The sequence below is a fragment of the Copadichromis virginalis genome, linkage group LG23 (assembly GCF_057382275.1).
Source record: "Copadichromis virginalis isolate Kocher_CV1m ecotype Utaka linkage group LG23, C_Virginalis_male_GT1.1, whole genome shotgun sequence".
NCBI lineage: Eukaryota > Metazoa > Chordata > Actinopteri > Cichliformes > Cichlidae > Copadichromis > Copadichromis virginalis.
In genome coordinates this window covers 46679551-46696872 of record NC_140639.1, presented here as the reverse complement: position 1 = coordinate 46696872, position 17322 = coordinate 46679551, and the positions used below count along the sequence as shown (strand labels likewise).

General features: G+C 41.6%; 1 protein-coding gene across 2 annotated transcripts in view; it reads right to left on the bottom strand.

The window, feature by feature from the left end:
* Window positions 1–17322, bottom strand: part of LOC146681822 (protein FAM184A-like) — an 80071-nt gene that overhangs the window by 42947 nt on the left and 19802 nt on the right. For both annotated transcript variants that reach the window (XM_085448162.1, XM_085448163.1), the window contains exons 5-10: window positions 16836–17042; window positions 16256–16429; window positions 13795–13956; window positions 13195–13330; window positions 11531–11712; window positions 11271–11456 (exon numbers count right to left, since the gene is read on the bottom strand). In XM_085448162.1, the coding sequence (XP_085304288.1) occupies window positions 11271–11456; window positions 11531–11712; window positions 13195–13330; window positions 13795–13956; window positions 16256–16429; window positions 16836–17042 (1047 nt within the window). The remainder of the gene's footprint in view (window positions 1–11270; window positions 11457–11530; window positions 11713–13194; window positions 13331–13794; window positions 13957–16255; window positions 16430–16835; window positions 17043–17322) is intronic.

Genomic DNA, 17322 nt, shown 5'->3' with positions numbered 1-17322 from the left:
GCTTCTTTAGCCCGCCTAGAGTTGCTGCACATCCACAAGCTGCTTTGCAATCCAGCACCACCTTCCACAGAGTGCTTCACTCAATCCATGTCAAATCTCGTGTTACTGCTCTGGTCTGTGAGGGGTCTTCCTCACCCGTACGCACGCGTATAGTGTTTGTGTTGAAATGACTGCAAGTGTAAATGAAATCGTCTTTGACTACAGCGATCCTTGCCTCAGTTAAACATATTCAAGTTTCACAAATAGAAAAGAGAACACGAAATTTGATTAAGGACATTTTTACGATTGTTTAAAAACCAAACAATTCATCTAGAACTATGGTGTCAAAATACGGTGGCCCTGAAAAGACTCCAGTCCGGCCTATTTCCATCTTTGGAAATGTTCCCTTTGTAAAGGAGGGCAAAAATACTGGACTTTTAATTACATTTTCATAAATTTTACAGCTTTTCCTGCTGATAAAGACCACCGCTAGAGCCATCATACGACACTAAAGTAATGACGTAATAGAAAAAAGTTCCTGTTTTTTTAAATATCGGCTATAAAAATGTGTTTTTTTATTTTTTATTTTTTTACAATGTAGAGTCAAATAAATAAATAAATGAATAAATAAAAACTTTCTGCTTTATAATTCCAAAACTGTGGAGGTGATGTGCTGCCACAAATCATTTATAATTCTATACATTTCTTACTAGAGCAGGGCGATATTTATCACGATATAGATTTGAAAATTTGCGATAACGATATAACTGACGATATAATTGACACTAGACAAAAACTTTACAACTCCACAAGTTTATTAGTGCAAAAAAAAATCAATGTATTTTCACTTAAACAAGCAGCTGTTTTTTTATGTGCATTAAAGTTATATAAAAATTTAACAGTGCAAATTCCTTGCTGACAGTTTGACCAAAAGGCATTTCCAGTGGAAATTGGCCGGCATATCCTCAGCATAACCACAAAACTTTAAAAGAGGTTAAACAAACACACAATACGGTAATATTATGTTGAAGCACAGTACGTATCACTACGCGAGGCTCCTGACTACGGTAGCCGTAATGCTCCAACAATCCATCAAGCGGTGCGGCTTCGTAGCTCAGCAAAGTCGTACTGAAACATTTGACAGATTTTCGAGCGCCGTGTACATAAAATCGTTTCGAGGTCAGTAAACACAACCAGAATTTAAACATAAGGCAGACAGGATTATAAGGGGCACTGTTGATTTTCAGAAAAATCAAAGGATTGATTTTAAGTGTGCCGTATTTTCCAAACAACACGGTAATAACGACGGCCCGCTAGCATGCGCCACCAAAAATAGTGCTTTGTTGTGTATCTGACGGACGAAAGCCAAACCAGTTCAACACCACTGAAGTTGCAGCATTTTCACAAACCAATTCTGGTTCATCCGTTTCATTTAACGATCCGCTTTCGCCCTTCTCATTCTGCGTTGCCGCCATGTATGTATGTAAACAAAGGCACTGCGCATGTACGTTTTACCCATATTCTATCGCGATATTTCATTTTCTTGTCGTTGCCCAACATTATACCGGTATTACCGTGAACGGTATGATATGGCCCAGCCCTATTTCTTACAAGATCTGTCTTTACTGATAGACAGAATTCTCTAACTACAGCAGCATTTCTTTATTAGAAAAACTGAGACAAGCTGTTGAAACTGCACTTCTCCTTCTTATAATGAGATATCTCAGGGATTAAATGTGTAGTTAAACATCTTCAAAGTGACAGAGAGGGGATTTCCACCTGTCTGACCCACTTAAGCTCAAAACAGGCTCTATGTGGACCTCGATGAATGACTTTGACATCCCCGATCTAGAAAACAATCAGCACAGTAAACAATGCCGAAAGTGACAGTTGGCCGCTTTCGTAAGCTTCAGCTGCTGCCATATTTAAAAGACAACACGCTGCTGACACTGAGTAGAAAGCTGCATCAATGCCAAAAGCCTATCACTTCATTATGGACACTTTCATTTTTGACTGTCCTCTTTAAACTGAGAGAAGCTGCGTTCACCTGCAAACAAACCCATCAGAGGAATGAATCTACATGTGCAGCAGTGCAGGGACATTAGAAACACCAATGAAAAGTCTTTATTCTACTGCTGTCTCATCTGGCCTTAAGTAGACCGTGGTGAATTATGAATTAATACAGCACAAGCAATTTGTAGAGTTAGTCGCTTTATTGCTTCGGTTGAAGAACTCGTTAATATCCGCTGACAGTCGTAAAACTAACAAGTACAAAGATGAAGACGTTTTAGAATAAATCGCCTTTTTCTTCTTCTTCTTCCAAATGACCACTTCTGTCTCTTTCTTTTCTGTCTGCATCTTTGTCTCACCGTCTCTCGTCCTGCATCCCCTTTTTCATTTCAGCCCAAACAAAAGCAGGCATTAATCTAAACGCAGCTTCGACTTACATAATATTTCCCTTTTTCATCAACCCCTCCATCCATTCTCTCCGTCGCTCTGTCTTTCAGGGAATCTATAAACACACGCCCACACGCTCATGCACGACTCTCACTTGGCTTAGAGGCAGGATTTAATGTCAATGAAAATCAACCAATTAGCAGTCAGCTTCAAACAACATCCGAAGTGTGAGCTCACGAGGGGCGAAAAGAAAGGAAAAAAGAGAGAGAGCAACATTATGAAAGAGGAGAAATATGGGACGAGACGGAAGAGAGAAAACACCGAGCGCAAAGTGATTTAAAATGCAGCGTCTAATCGTTTCAGACCAACAAGATACGTCTTCATTTTGGACGGCAGGCTTTAATATTAAAGGAATGACTTTTGAGACAAAGTGTTTTGTGTTACTCTGTGCCAGTCATATATTACACTGCCTTCATGCCTCTTAGCTAATTCATTTTAATTGGATGGAAGCAAACTCCAGTATGTACGCTGTCCTTTGCTGAACTTCAGCTCTAAATGCAGCTGGAGCCATGTGAGCGTGAATAAAGGGGGTGTAATGTGCTGCAACAGATATAAACAAGAGAGAACAATAGGACCTACTATTCTGCTCACTTTTTGCCTTTTCAGAGCAAAACAGTCATACTGGCCTATAGGATAATAAGATAAGAGAGCAGTGCAGCCTTTACCGAGCCCCATAGAGTGATTTGCATTTAACCCATCTTAAGCATTGGGAGTAGTGGGCAGGCAGCGTGCAGCACCCATGGACCAGCTGCAGCTGTAAGGCATGTCTTGGTCATACTATACTGCTCAATATAAGTTTATCCTTCCTGACACAGTTTGATGGAAAGGTTAGAGGTTACTGGACATTCAGGATAATCAGGAACTTTAGTCAATTTGATACTCATGTGTTTTTCTTACATATAAAAAATAATCAATATTCATTCATTATTTCTCAATTCGAATTTTTTAACAATATTTTAAAAGACACAAAACAAGTGAAAAATCAGATTTTCAGTCTGATCGAGCCACCACAGTTGAGCCACACCTCTCTCTGTCTGTCTGTCCACAGACTCCTCCTACACAATCATCTAAGCTTCGTACAGGGGTACATCTATATATCTCTGTCACACATTTTGATATCATCATGTTGCCTAGCAACCACCTTGCTAGGGGTAGCGGGCAAAAATGACTTGCTTTGAGCATTTTTCCACCTCGAACACCTTACAGCGTTATCACAATAACGTCTACTTCATATCTGCAAAACTTTGATTATCTGTGATATTTTATGAGACGTTGTCATGTTGCCTAGCAACCACATAACAATAGACTAAACATTACTGCAGCGTAGGCATCTGCTAGTTAGTGTAATAGCGTGATCAAAAGATTTTGTCAAAGCAGATCATTAATGTGACTTTTATCGCCTTATGACTCACGTGAGGCTTAAAACAAAGAAATTTGTTACAGATATTAAAGAAGATACTGATATTATACGTGTGTGTGTAAGAATAACCAGATGGCAGAAATCTGAAATAGTGTGTCAGAACCAATTTATAATAATATTTTTTAATATAGGCAAAATTCTTAATTCTTATAGGCTTATATAATTTTACACAGACAGAAATAAATCATTTAAAAAGTTGAACCTTTAAAATGTTATGGGTCTTAATCCTATTATCCTTAATCTATAGGATAATATCCTTTGAAATTGGTTTCTTAATTGATTTGACTTTTCTATATTATTTCTTTTAGCCCTAAAGGAAATTTAAATAAGTAAAATCACTATGAAGTAATTAGATTATTGTGATTTTAAAAACACTGACCTTCTGCATTTTCCTGATCCTGAACTCGTTTTATCAAATGATTAGTTGGAAAGAAGCTGAACGAGTACATCATCAGGAGATCAAAATCAATGAATAAAAACTGACAAGAAATCCTAGATTTTGTGCTCATGTGACGAGCAGGCCTGTGACTAAAGGTGTGGGTGGATTTTCACAACTTTCACACTGTGCCGCAGCAACCTGGTCCACGGCGCTGCCAGCACTCTCCGAGGTTCAGCATCAACAAGCTAACATACTAGAAATGTAAGATTAACCCCAGACAAGGTTTGGACAGGACTTTGCCCACAGTTGTCCTTTAGCACAGAACAGGAGATCAGCAATTTTAGATGTGAGCTCACAAAAAAAGAAAAAAACAAAGAGAAAAACACAAGCCCACCTATTGCTAAACACAAAGAATTGAAAAGATGTTAATTTGGCTATAACTAAAAGGTGGAAATTCTAAGAGTTACCTTGATGGGGCAGGGATAGCTCAGTAGGTAGAGTAGTGGCCCCATGATCGGAAGGTCGAGAGCTCGAATCCACTGACTGGCTCCCCCGAGGTACCTCTGAGCAAGGCACCATCCCTACACACTGCTTCCCGGGCGCCCAATGGCTGCCCACTGAGTGAACGGGTTAAATGCAGAGAGGAATTTCCCCACAGGGATCAATAAAATATATATTATTATTACTGAACATGGGGAATACGAGTGTCTGTGCCCATTGATTAGACAGCTATTCCCTGTAGTTGAAAATAAGTTCATACCTACAGAGAGTAAGATGGCGCCAGCGTGTACGGCAGGCCATCGTCGTCTCGGTTGTTCAGCTCTTTTCCTTGATATTTGTTTATTATTTGCTATCTTTCTGGCACTATGCCCCCCAGATGGTTATGCATTAATCACCTATGACCGGGATACTCTGTTAAATCTTCATTTTCCCCCCTGTGCTGGGTTGGATCAAGGCTGGAATTTGGGAGCTGCTTCCTTTCCACGTATCATCTCTCCACTGGTTCATACGGTTCCTCTCTCTGCCCCCCACCTAAGAAGCGTTACAGGAAGCGGGGCAAACGGAGTGGGTTTCGGGTTCGCTTTAAGGCTTACCTTAAAACATCAGCTGCAGCTAATTCCCTCACCACCGCGGGGATTATACGACTTCCATCCGCTCGGGATCCATTGTCCATTGTCCTTCAGGCTCCTCAGCCATCGCTGGATCTGTCCGGTCGGTAAACAGCCTGTCCGGTTTCTCCGGTAGTCTCTCTGCCTGTTCGTGTTTGGATTGGGTCCCCCAGCGATGGTGTACGGCACAGGCATTTAAGCCAGCTAAGACGTTCTTCCAGCAGAAATAAGATGCCGATCTCTCGGATGGCTTTATTAAACGCAAGATCACTGGTGAATAAAACCTTCATCTTAAATGACCTCTTCCTCACCTCTCAGCTTGATGCTCTGTTATTGACTGAAACTTGGATTCGTCCTGGTGAGTCCTCTTCCTTTTCAGAGCTACTACCTCCGGACTGTGTGTTCTTCAGTTCACCGAGACCCTCGGGAAGAGGTGGAGGCGTGGCCTCTGTTTTTAAAAAAGTTCGGCAACTGCCCTCTCCTACCTATTCTAGTTTTGAGGTTCAACTATTGGAGCTTGCCGGACCCCCAACGATTCTATGTGCTGTGATTTATCGACCACCTAAATATAATAGGCCTTTTATTTGTGAATTTGCTGACTTCTTGGGGTCATTTTTATTAAGTTATGACCAAGCCCTTATTACTGGAGATTTTAACATACATATTTGTTGTGCTGATGACCCCCTAGCCAAGGATTTTCATGCCCTAATTGACTGTTTTAACCTTACACAGTGGGTCAGGGAACCAACTCATCTTAAAGGCCATACCTTGGATTTGGTCCTCTCATATGCTTTGGATATTTGTACTATGGACGTTGATAATGCTGGTATTTCTGACCATTTTTTGGTCATGTTTGATGTTGAGCTATGTGCAATTGATTTAAATTCTAAAGGCTGTCATCGCCCTGTACGTATCATTAACTCTGAGACTGTGGCTAACTTCATTACGGCCTTTTTAAACTTTGCCTTTTTTGATCCAGACTTCACTGATACTAACTGTTACACACCTCCCTTGGTTGATGATTTTGCCAAAGCTATGCTATCCACCTGTTGTTCCATCTTAGATACTGTGGCCCCTATAAAGATGAAACGTCCCAGAACTTCTCATCAACCATGGCTAAATGACACTATACGAGCTTTATGTCGTGTCTGCCGTCAATCTGAAAGGAGGTGGAAAAAAGACAGGCTTCAGATATCCTATGACATTCTTTGTAGGAGCCGCTTTCTCTACCAGAACTCAGTAAAAGCAGCTAAAGCAGCTTTCCTATCAGACATTATTGAGACTAATAGCCACAACCCCCGAATGTTATTCAAAATTTTTAATTCGGTGATAAATCCCTGTCCAGACTCTTCGAGCTCAGCCTCTCAGGCTCTCTGTGAGCAATTTCTTAATCATTTTAGTGGAAAAGTTTTATTACTGAAGGCTTCACACTCTCACTCAGAGTTTTAGGATGCATGTCCACCTTTTCTCACTTTGAGGTGTTATCACTCCCCACTCTTAAGGGAATAATTGAACAATTGAGAAACTCAAATTCTGTGCACGATATCCTTCCATCCCGAATTATCAAGAAAGTTTTGAGGAAATTGGGCCTTGCATCTTATTTTTAATGAATTTATCATTGGTAGTGGGCTGTGTCCCGACTGCTTTAAAACATGCGGTAGTGCACCCCGTTCTTAAAAAAAGCAATTTTGATCAGAAAGACCCTGCCAGTTATAGGCCAATCTCAAAACTTCAGTTTTTTTCAAAAATTTTAGAAAAAGCCATCTTTCTCCAAATACAGGCTTACTTAGTTGCAAATAATAAGGGATTGGATTTATATAGCGCTTTTCAAGGCACCCAAAGTGCTTTACAATGCCACTATTCATTCACTCACTGGTGGAGGCAAGCTACGGTTGTAGCCACAGCTGCCCTGGGGCAGACTGACAGAAGCGAGGCTGCCATCGGCCCCTCTGGGCAACACCAGTAGGCGGTAGGGTAAAGTGTCTTGCCCAAGGACACAACGACCAGGACAGAGAGCCCAGGGATCAAACCGGCGACCTTCCGGTTACAGATACGCTTCCCAACCCCCTGAGCCACGGTCGCCCCAAATAATATTACTGACAAATACCAGTCTGGCTTTAAGCCACACCATAGCACTGAAACGGCCCTGCTAAGAGTCTATAATGATCTTCTTGTATTTGCTGACTCTTTGCTGCCGTTTTAGTTTTATTGGATCTGTCTTCAGCCTTTGACATGGTTGATCATAATATTCTCTTGAGGAGGCTAGAGCATGTTGTAGGCATCAAGGGTTCTGCCCTTAACTGGTTTAATTCTTACCTCACTGATAGATCCTTCTCTGTTGTGATGGGAGGATACTCTTCCTCTGTTGCCCCTCTCTGTTGTGGTGTTCCCCAGGGGTCTGTATTGGGCCCTTTATTATTCTCTTTGTATATGCTACCCTTGGGCTCCATATTTGAAAAATACAATATTTCTTATCACTTTTACGCTGATGACATTCAAATCTATTGTCAACTGACTGATGATTTGGCAGCACCACTGAACTCCCTGTTCGATTGCCTGAGCGAGGTTAAAGATTGGCTGTCAGATAATTCTCTCGTTTTAAATGAGAAAAAAACTGAAGTTCTGGTGTTCGACAGCCATATTCCTTGAGAGACCAGCTTGTTGCCCTGCTGGGGCCCCTAGCTAACTCTCTCTCTGATTCTATGCGTAACCTGGGTGTCTATTTGGATAGCTCCTTTAAGCTCGATAAGCAAGTGTCATCTGTAGTTAAATCTGGTTTTTTTTCCAAGTGCGCCAGATTTCTAAAGCTAAGCATTATATACCACACGGGGACCTGGAAAAACGTATCCACGCTTTTGTGACCTCCAGGTTAGATTATTGTAATTCTCTCTACTGTGGTCTCCAGGCCTTCTCTCTTCGAAGACTGCAGCTCCTTCAGAATGCTGCGGCTCACCTTCTTACTGGAGCTAGAAAATTTGACCCTATTACTCCGGCTCTTGTTGATCTGCACTGGTTACCAATCAAATATCGCATTGAGTTTAAAATCTTGCTACTCACTTTTAAAATCCTGAATAACATTGCGCCCAGCTACCTCACTGACCTCCTCAATCTGTACACACTTGTCGTGCATTAAGATCATCAGGTCAATTACTCCTGGCCCAACCTAAGTTTGGACTGAAGACCAGAGGCGATCGTGCCTTCAGCTGCACCCAACCTTTGGAGCAGCCTCTCTGCTTCTATTCGAGCCTTGGACTCTATCCAATCCTTTAAATCAAGATTGAAAGCATATCTATTGGACTTGGCTTTCCTGACCAGTTAATACCCTTTTAAATTTTAAACTTTTAAATCTTTAAATCTTTTATTAAATTTATTATTTTATTACTAATTTTACTGCTGTTTTTGTCTTCTTAGTGGATTTTGTATTTATCTAACTCTCCTGGTCTGTTAGTGCCTCTATCCTGTCTGTGCTAGTGCCCGATCTGTACCCTGTTATTGACTTATGTTGATTCTCCATATTACTGTGAAGCACTTTGGTGTGCCTTTGGGTTTTTAAATGTGCTATATAAATAAAACTGTATTGTATTGTATTGTATAAAGGCCTGTTTTTGCTTATTTAGCTATCCAGAATAAGTGAGACAAGTAAGAAAGAGATGAGTCTGCCCAGCAGTCTTGTTGTTGCTGTTATATTAAATGGATCAGGTTAAATTAATTTAACCTGGGTAATCTCATCAGTTGTCGTTGCTTCTTTGGCAATAAGGCCGTTCGTATTCTCCTCACGTAACCCCTCCCCTTTGAAGTCAAAGAGAGGAGAGCAAATCAGGAGTGAAAAAAAGAAAAGCTGAAGAAGAAAGAAAGAGAGCGGGCGACAGACTGAAAGACGCAGAGGAGAAAACACAGGCACAGAGAGATGCAGCGCTTCATGTCTTTAGTCTTAATGTTGACCTAATTAAATGTTGAGGGGGGCTGCGTGTTTCTTTTAGAGATACATATTTTTTTAATGACTAAAGCCATTTGCTCTGAGGGAAATTAATTGCAAATGCTTCCGTGAAAAAAGTGAGAGACATAAACCCTGAGAGAAACCTTCGGCTGTTTGTGTTCCAATTACTGTTTTTATCCCCCCCCCGAAAACATCTTTATGGCTTCTTTCATGCTTTATCGTTTTATAAAGAATGATGATCAAGATGGTTACACAGCAAAAAGTCAAAACAAACAATCTTCCTTTAGTTTGAATATCTTAAAATAATCCAAGTGACCAACACTTGCTGAGTTTGTGATTTCCTTGCAGTGACACTGACAGTGGGTTTGGCCAAAGACAGCAGTATGTAAATGTAAATTCTCAGTCATGTGCCAACACAAAGAAATGCAGCCAGCAGAGTAAAGACGTAACAGAGTCAGTCTGATCAAAACTGATTAAAAATACACAAAGACAGAGAAATGATTAGATGGCATTAGATTTTAATACCATCTAATCAGAAATGGCCAACCCACCGCCTCCAGCCTGTGCCCTTTACTTGGAGTCTATGAAACATAATCTTCATTCATACGAGTGTTAATTTTCTTTAAAAAAAACCCTCTACTTAAGGCTTTTCAATTTGGTTGAAAGTGATTGAAGGGGAATAGACGCACCGCCGCATGACACTCTCCAGACCCTCGTGTAGCTCTGACTTATCAGACTGCAGATGGCAGGATACTCCCTCAATAGCGAGAGGGAGACAAGAATGAGTGAGCCATGGCTTCCGCCGTTACTGGAGCTGGAGCATTCACTCTATAAATGATGGACATAACTTCTGAATTGTAAAGCTAATGTGAAGTGCCTTAAACCTCTGTTCCTTCTTGCATCCCGTCCAGGTGAAGACTTCTGATAGTAACAAGAAGGCTGCTGAAAAAAAACCCCAAACCCTTCCTGGTGACTTTATAGTCTCAGTCACTAGTTTAAAGTGTGGCAGAGTTCAATTTAAGATTTTTATTTTGTAATTAACCGTCTTCATTGGAGAGGAAAGGACCGTAAAGCTGGGTATGCCCACCATCGGGGTGTGATGGATCCGACCTCCACTAACGGTTTCAAAACACCAAGACGAAACGGCTCGAGGCGTCTCAACGGGATAATGCTAACCAATGGGTTACAGTTTATAGGCTTAGCTAACTGATGACACAGCTCAGGACCAATCACGGTCCTCCACCACAGCGATGTCTGACTCAGCGGGTTGTGGATGAGAAAAGTCGTCCACTTCTGTGACAGATGGTTTAAGGTTCTGTGTTACTCTGTATTTTTCCTATGCCCCGAGGACCGCTGAGGTACTCCCGCCTCAAACATCCACATACCCTCCTCAACTCTTACAACTTTTCAAAATGATGGTGCGGGTAATGTTCAGCTCAGAGCTACAGAGAATTAATGTCTTTCATTTAACATTTGCAGAGGCTCTTCTCAACATTATTATTACCAAAGTGTTTAAATTTATTAGTAGCAGTGAACTCAGAATTTGATGGTGAAATGTTCCTTGAACCTAATTTCTTATATCCAGAGGCAGAGAAAATCAGGATGTTGGAAATGTTGTTTTCAGCTTTTAAAAATATGTGAAGACTTTGACCAAACATGTTATGACCAAATGAGGACACCACAAACAAATGCAATTAATAAAAATTAAGATCATGAAGTACAAACAGACCTACTGTGTCATGGCTACGTTTCTGCGACTGTGCTCGTGTGCATCTTACATGTGCAACAATACCATCTGTCTGTCACACTGTCTGTGTTGAAATGATGACTTTGCTCCTCATATTTTACTTTTTTGTATCATATTTAGTGTTTGATATCCTTGAAAATAATGAAGAAAACCTTGTGAAGGATTTTAGGACAGTTTTTTGGACCAAAAAGTTTCCATTCGTCAGATTCAACATCAACACCGAACCTTCACACTGGACTCACCGTGATGAGGAGTTTCTTCTCCTCCTCTTTCTCTTGCTGGGCTTCCTCTCTCATCACCTGGTGTTTCTCCTCGAGCTCCTCCAATGCTCTGACCTGCGCCTCCTTGAAGCGAAGTGTCTCCTCCTCATAGTGCGCTCTCAACCTGGAGAGCTCCTTCTCATAGCCCTGGTGTTCCTCGCGCAGAGACTGAGGACAAGAGGCAGATTAGAGGAAGTAAAAAGACTTTTTGTGACAGACAAAGAAAGGATAAAAAAAAGTACCTGTTCCAGTTTGAGCACTTGTTGTTTGTGCTGGTCGTTGGCGGTCTGGCTCTGGCTGAGCAGAACCTCCCTCTCCTCCTCCAGCCTGCTGATCTTCTCCTTGAGGCGGCTCTGCTCCTGGTCCAAGTTCCTGATGGTCGCCTCGTGGGCCATCTGGGTTGCCTGCAAGGAGCCGATCTGACCTGAAAGCAGTCAAATTGAAATCATGTGTGTGTGTTAAAGAGGCTCTACAATCAGGAATCTGAGCTAACGTTTAAACTAGATGTTTGTTATTGTTATTGCTGTTTGAACGAAGAAGTGGCCTCTGCAGCAGAGTTATTAAACAGGAAGTCGGCAGTCTGCTAATTTAAAATATCAGCTGCTTGTAAAACTTGGTGGGAAAAACTTTAAATAACAAACAAGAAAAACAGTGTGGTGCAACAGTGTGGTTAGCTGAGCAGCCAGAGGGAAAGCAGATGTTCTAAAAAGAAAAGCAGTCAAAGGAAAAGATGTGGGATGAGTTTATTCAGACTATTTATGACATAAAAGCTCAATTTCAATCTAGTAATCATAGGAGAGCTTTAAAGTTTCTATAGACGCTTCTGTAGAGATCACACAGTATAAGGCGTGAGCACAGGCACCATGACACGCAGACACCCCTTGGCTTGAGCCCTGTATCACTAACCAACCTGGACCTTACGAGACATGAGCTGTTTTTCCCTTCATAATACAAAAATGCTCCGCTGCACCGATGCTGGAGGGAAAAAAAATTATCCATGCACATACATTTCCTCAAGGTGCAAAAAACTGTGTTTCAACCATTCGTTTGTGGCAGCTGGACAAAATAAAACTTTGCCCTCCACGAAATGGTTTGTTCTATTTTTGGAGCCCGGCACCCCGCTGTCGCACTCTCTGCGTGATATCCTCACAAACAGGCGTTGACCGTGACTGCTAAAGCTGCACACAAACTCCCTGCAGTCATATTGCCAACTACACTTTAATCAATTGGGTGTCTAAACCGCTTTGTAAATCAGTCAACATATTCTATTCGTGGTGCATTCAGGTGCACCATGTAAACTCGTAAATCTACAGCTGAACGGCTATGAATGTTGTTCAAACTAAAAGAAAAATCTTTACATGAATTTGAGTCCAGTTAACAGCAGAGTTTTTCAGTGTGTCTGAGGATTTTGAATGTTGTTTTACTCCAACGGTTTTGATAAAATTACAACAAATTATAATGCATTTGTTTCTACGCAGACACGTTTTGACTGCTGAATTTAAATCATGTCATTAGCAAACTTTATTGCACGGGTTACAGAGGTCTACGAAAGAGCTAAAAGCCACACGTAGCCACGAATGGACCAATTAGAATAAATGGAAATACCTCATCAAATTTTAAACATACAAGCCGAGATTTACAACATCGGTTAATTAAGCATGAGGAGCTCTGCTGGACTCGCAAATTTAGCTGAAATTTGCAAGTGACGATCAATTATAAAACACGTTGTGAAACATCGCTTTCGTTTGCAGCAGTGTGTGAGGATTTCTTTTGCAAATTGGGGAACATGAAACACAATCGTGAGAATAAGGATGACAAATAGCAGACTTCCTCTTTAATGGATGTGTGAAACATCTGCACACAGCACTGCACTGCACAGTGGTGAACGCCAGCAGTCAAATCTTACTGGCTTTGTGCAGGATTTCAGTAGCCTGCTGCTGAACTCGTTCCCTGCTGCTCTCTAGTTCATACTCGGTGTCCTTTAGCTGCATCACCCAGATCTCTCCGTCCTGGATTGCCTCTTCCAGCTGCTTGTGAAGGTTCTGCAGCACGCACAGAAACACACACACGCACGCTCAGCTATGTTACAACAATACAACGTTTGGCATTTTAAAACCTCAGCTCAGACTCTCCAGCTACTTCCAAACAGATCTGCCTGCAGGACCATCAGTGCACACTACATTTCCCACCACCTTAAGATTCTTAAAAACACTCTCCACCCCGAGGCTTTCTGTTTCCAGAAAACATTTTCCATTCAATTTATCCCACTTTGTACTTAAAACTGAAGCAAAGAAAAACTCTTCATATTATTTGTACTATTTTGGGAAATCCTGCAAACAGATGAATGATAAAACCAGCAGTAGCGGCATTAGTACATACTGCTACATTATTTTTCTGTCATTACAAAAACATCAAGGGAATCTGGACCAGAGGGTTTTCATTGTTTTGTCTTATTCATTTGATTTGACAATAAAACATGGTGTTCAGCCACTCGTACCCCACACACCTTGATGGTTCCCTCTGCGTTGGCCAGTGACGTCTGCAGTCTGTTGGTCTTGTCGCGGTTCTCTCTGGCCTCCTCCTGAGCTTTCTGAAGCTCACTCCTCAGCTTGGACAGTGAACGCTGCAATGCCACTTCCTGCGCCTGGAACTCCTTACGAAGCTCGACCTTCACGAGGACACAGAATTAAATTAGTCACTCTGACACAAGAACACAACGCTTATAGCCAGCAACACCTGCCTGTGTGAGTTAAAAGGAGACGACACAAGCAACCTTGAGAGGTGCACTGAGATAAATGAGGCTTTCTTTAAGGCGGTGTCTCAAAAACTGCTACTCATGTATCAATAACACGCAAGTCCACCACCACTGACAAAGACGCAATAAAAGCTGGACTAATTAATCCATATTTTAATATAAACAGTAGATCAAACGCCTGTATGTAACGTAAAAGGTGTGAGTAATTACCTCAGGCTTCTTTTCAAATACAGTTTTGGCTTTCAGGGCTTTAATTAACCTCGTTTCAAGCAGCAGCAGGGAGCAATAAACCATGAATAAACCCAACCCACCTGCCCAACAGCAAACACAAAGTTGGCAAGTAAGCTCGCAAAGACATACTCACATCAACACACTGGAGTCATGTAAGCTTAAACGTGTTTGGTAATCAAACAGAAACATGACTTCTAATGAACGTAGATCTACTAAAGGCAAAAACGGGGAACTGTTTGCTAACAATAACACATTCAAAAACACATTCCCATGAAAAATGTATGTAAACTATCAGCATTGTGTTTGAAGTGAGTAAACCAACCAACTAATGCTGCTTTTAGATTCTTAATGTTAGGTAATCCTTTAATGGTGAGTTTGTGTGTGTTCACAAAGGCATACTGTGCTTCCCTAAATTAACAAAAGTTATTCAGAGGTCATTTTCTCTAGGTCAGTGTTTCCCAACAACTGTGCCGAGGTGTCATAGTGAGAAATGATCAGGTGTGCTGTGGAAAATTATCTGGTTTCACCTGATTAGTACTCTAAGCGAGCGGTCCCCAACCACTGGGCCACGGACCGGTACCGGCATGGGAAACAGGCAGAACAATTACATTCTCTTCCACTAGAGTGCAGTAAAACAGAAGATGAAGAAGAAATTATATAGCCATGCTGTGAGTGAGACAACGCAGCGTGTATTAGAAATAGATAAATATTTGACAAGAAAAAGTAGTCAATCTGACCTGGGTCCCGGGGAACATTTCAACCCAGATGAAGGCCCTAGCGTGAGTAGTGGTCACAAGAAAGCAAAAAAGGTACACTGAGGACAAACCGAGCCGATTGCTATACCCGGTGCGCGGGGAAAACTGCATTTTAGTTTGGTGGTGTGCCGTGTGATTTTTCTAATGTGAAATAATAATAATAATGGATACTTTATTGATCCCCATGGGGAAATTACTTGTTTTTCTCTGCATTTGACCCATTCACTCAGTGAAGCAGTGGGCAGCCCACTAAGCAGGCGCCCGGGGAGCAGTGTGTAGGGACGGTACCTTGCTCAGGGGTACCTCAGGGTAGCCGTTAAGTGGATTCGAACCGCCGACCTTCCGATCATGGGGCGACCACTTTACCTACTGAGCTATCCCTGCCCTGCGTCTATAATAATATATACGCGCTGGCTCCAAAAGTTGGGAGAGACTGCTCTAGGCAGCTTGAGAAAAATAGCAGCGAATATGTACCAAATAATGAGCAAGAAAAAAAATCAAAACAAAAACACCATCATGGCGTCGGTCGTGTAAGTGTGCGAGTGAGCTAATCACAAAAGTACATCTACAAGACAACAATATCACCCTGCTGTTTTCAACAGCTGCTCTTATGTTTGATTTATTAACTTTAACACCATCTGCCTGTTCTTACATATGGTATTTACAATTAAAATCATATTAAGCAATGACGAGAAATGCATTCAGGAGGTGCTGATTTTGTATTAACAGACCCAAAAATGAAGCTGTTCCTGCAGCGGAAACTGTACTAATGCAACATATTATACTTAACAAACAGAGGGAATTAGAAAAGGTCTCACATCTAATATAAAACTGTTTCAATAAAGGGCTTCTACCTACTAAAATTGAGAGAAATAAAGCCCTCGGCACTATTTGACGGCTTTATTCTAGACCAATTTCTTGACTTTTTTCAAGAATTTTATACAAGCCTGTTTGTTTCAACACATTTTATTGCCTGTAGCTGTACTGCAACGGAATAATTGTCTTAAGACACACAACACCTGTTAATAAAGAGAGCACTGTGTCTCTCTCAGGAACATAAACAGCTACAGGCCTGATACAGAACACCATGTTTCGGACTCTGTTTAATAAAGCGGTACAGTACTCCTAACAAATGAAAACAAATTAAATGCCTGAGTTTAGTACTTAAAATGTGGTTTCTGCTTTTCTTCTTCTCTGTCATAAAAAGGAGAGGAATAAGCTTTTACCTCCGTCCTCTTCCAGGCCAGCAGGTTCTCAGTGGTGAGCTGGTGTGTTCTCCTCATGGCCTCCAGCTCTCTCTCATAATACTCCTGAGCCTTGGCCAGCTTGGCCTCATACTCCTCCACCAGGCGGACCTTATCCTTTGTTAGCTCCTCCACCCTCTCCATCAATGCCTCCACCTACGCCAAGAGATGGATAAACAGAGAGCTTGTCAAGACACATTCCAAAATCCTTTTTTAAAAACAACAAGTCTTGAATAGATCAAGCCCCTAAACCACATTATGTTTAGTCTTAAGTTAGTTTTAAGTCTTTTTATTGTTGAGAGAAAAGAAAAATGGGAGAAAAATAAGAAAATGACATGCAACAAATCTCTATAGCCAAATTATTATCACTCCGGGTTTATATTGTGCTCATAAGCTAACTGCACTACAACACACTACATCCTTTCATTTCATTGATAAGCCTTAAAAAACAGCAGTTACCCTCGAAAGAAACTTGCTTTATCAACTTTCTACAAAAATCCCAACATGCATCACTCCGATCCAAACCTCATCTATCTCCCTCGCTCAATCGAGCTCCGCCCACCTCTTGTCTATGAAGCTCAGCCAGCTTCTCCTGGTCTTCTGTGGAGGAGGCGCTTTGGTTCCGCTGGTTGTTGAGGAGCTCCTCCACCTCCTGGCGGTGGGTGGTCCTCAGCTCCTCCAGCGCTCGCCGCTTCTCAGCCTCAAACTGTGCCTGAGCCTGGCTGAACGAGCGCAGCTTCTCCTCAAAATCCCGACGCATCTCCTCCACCTATTGAAACCACGGAATATGTTCTATTCTGTTTTTGTGTTACTGCTAGCCCAGTCGCTAATGGTGTCACGCTAACTGATCGCAGCATCGCCTCAAAATCCTCCCGTAACAATGAGGGAGGCACAAAACATTCAGTTCTAGCATCTTAAGCCTTTCAGCACTTGTTTGTTATTACCAAAATAAAAGCTTGAATCTTCTCTATGTACACCTCTAAGCAGAGCAAAGTGTTCTTTGCAGCGCAAGATCTGAAACAGTTCAAAAGAAAATGTAGAAACATGTA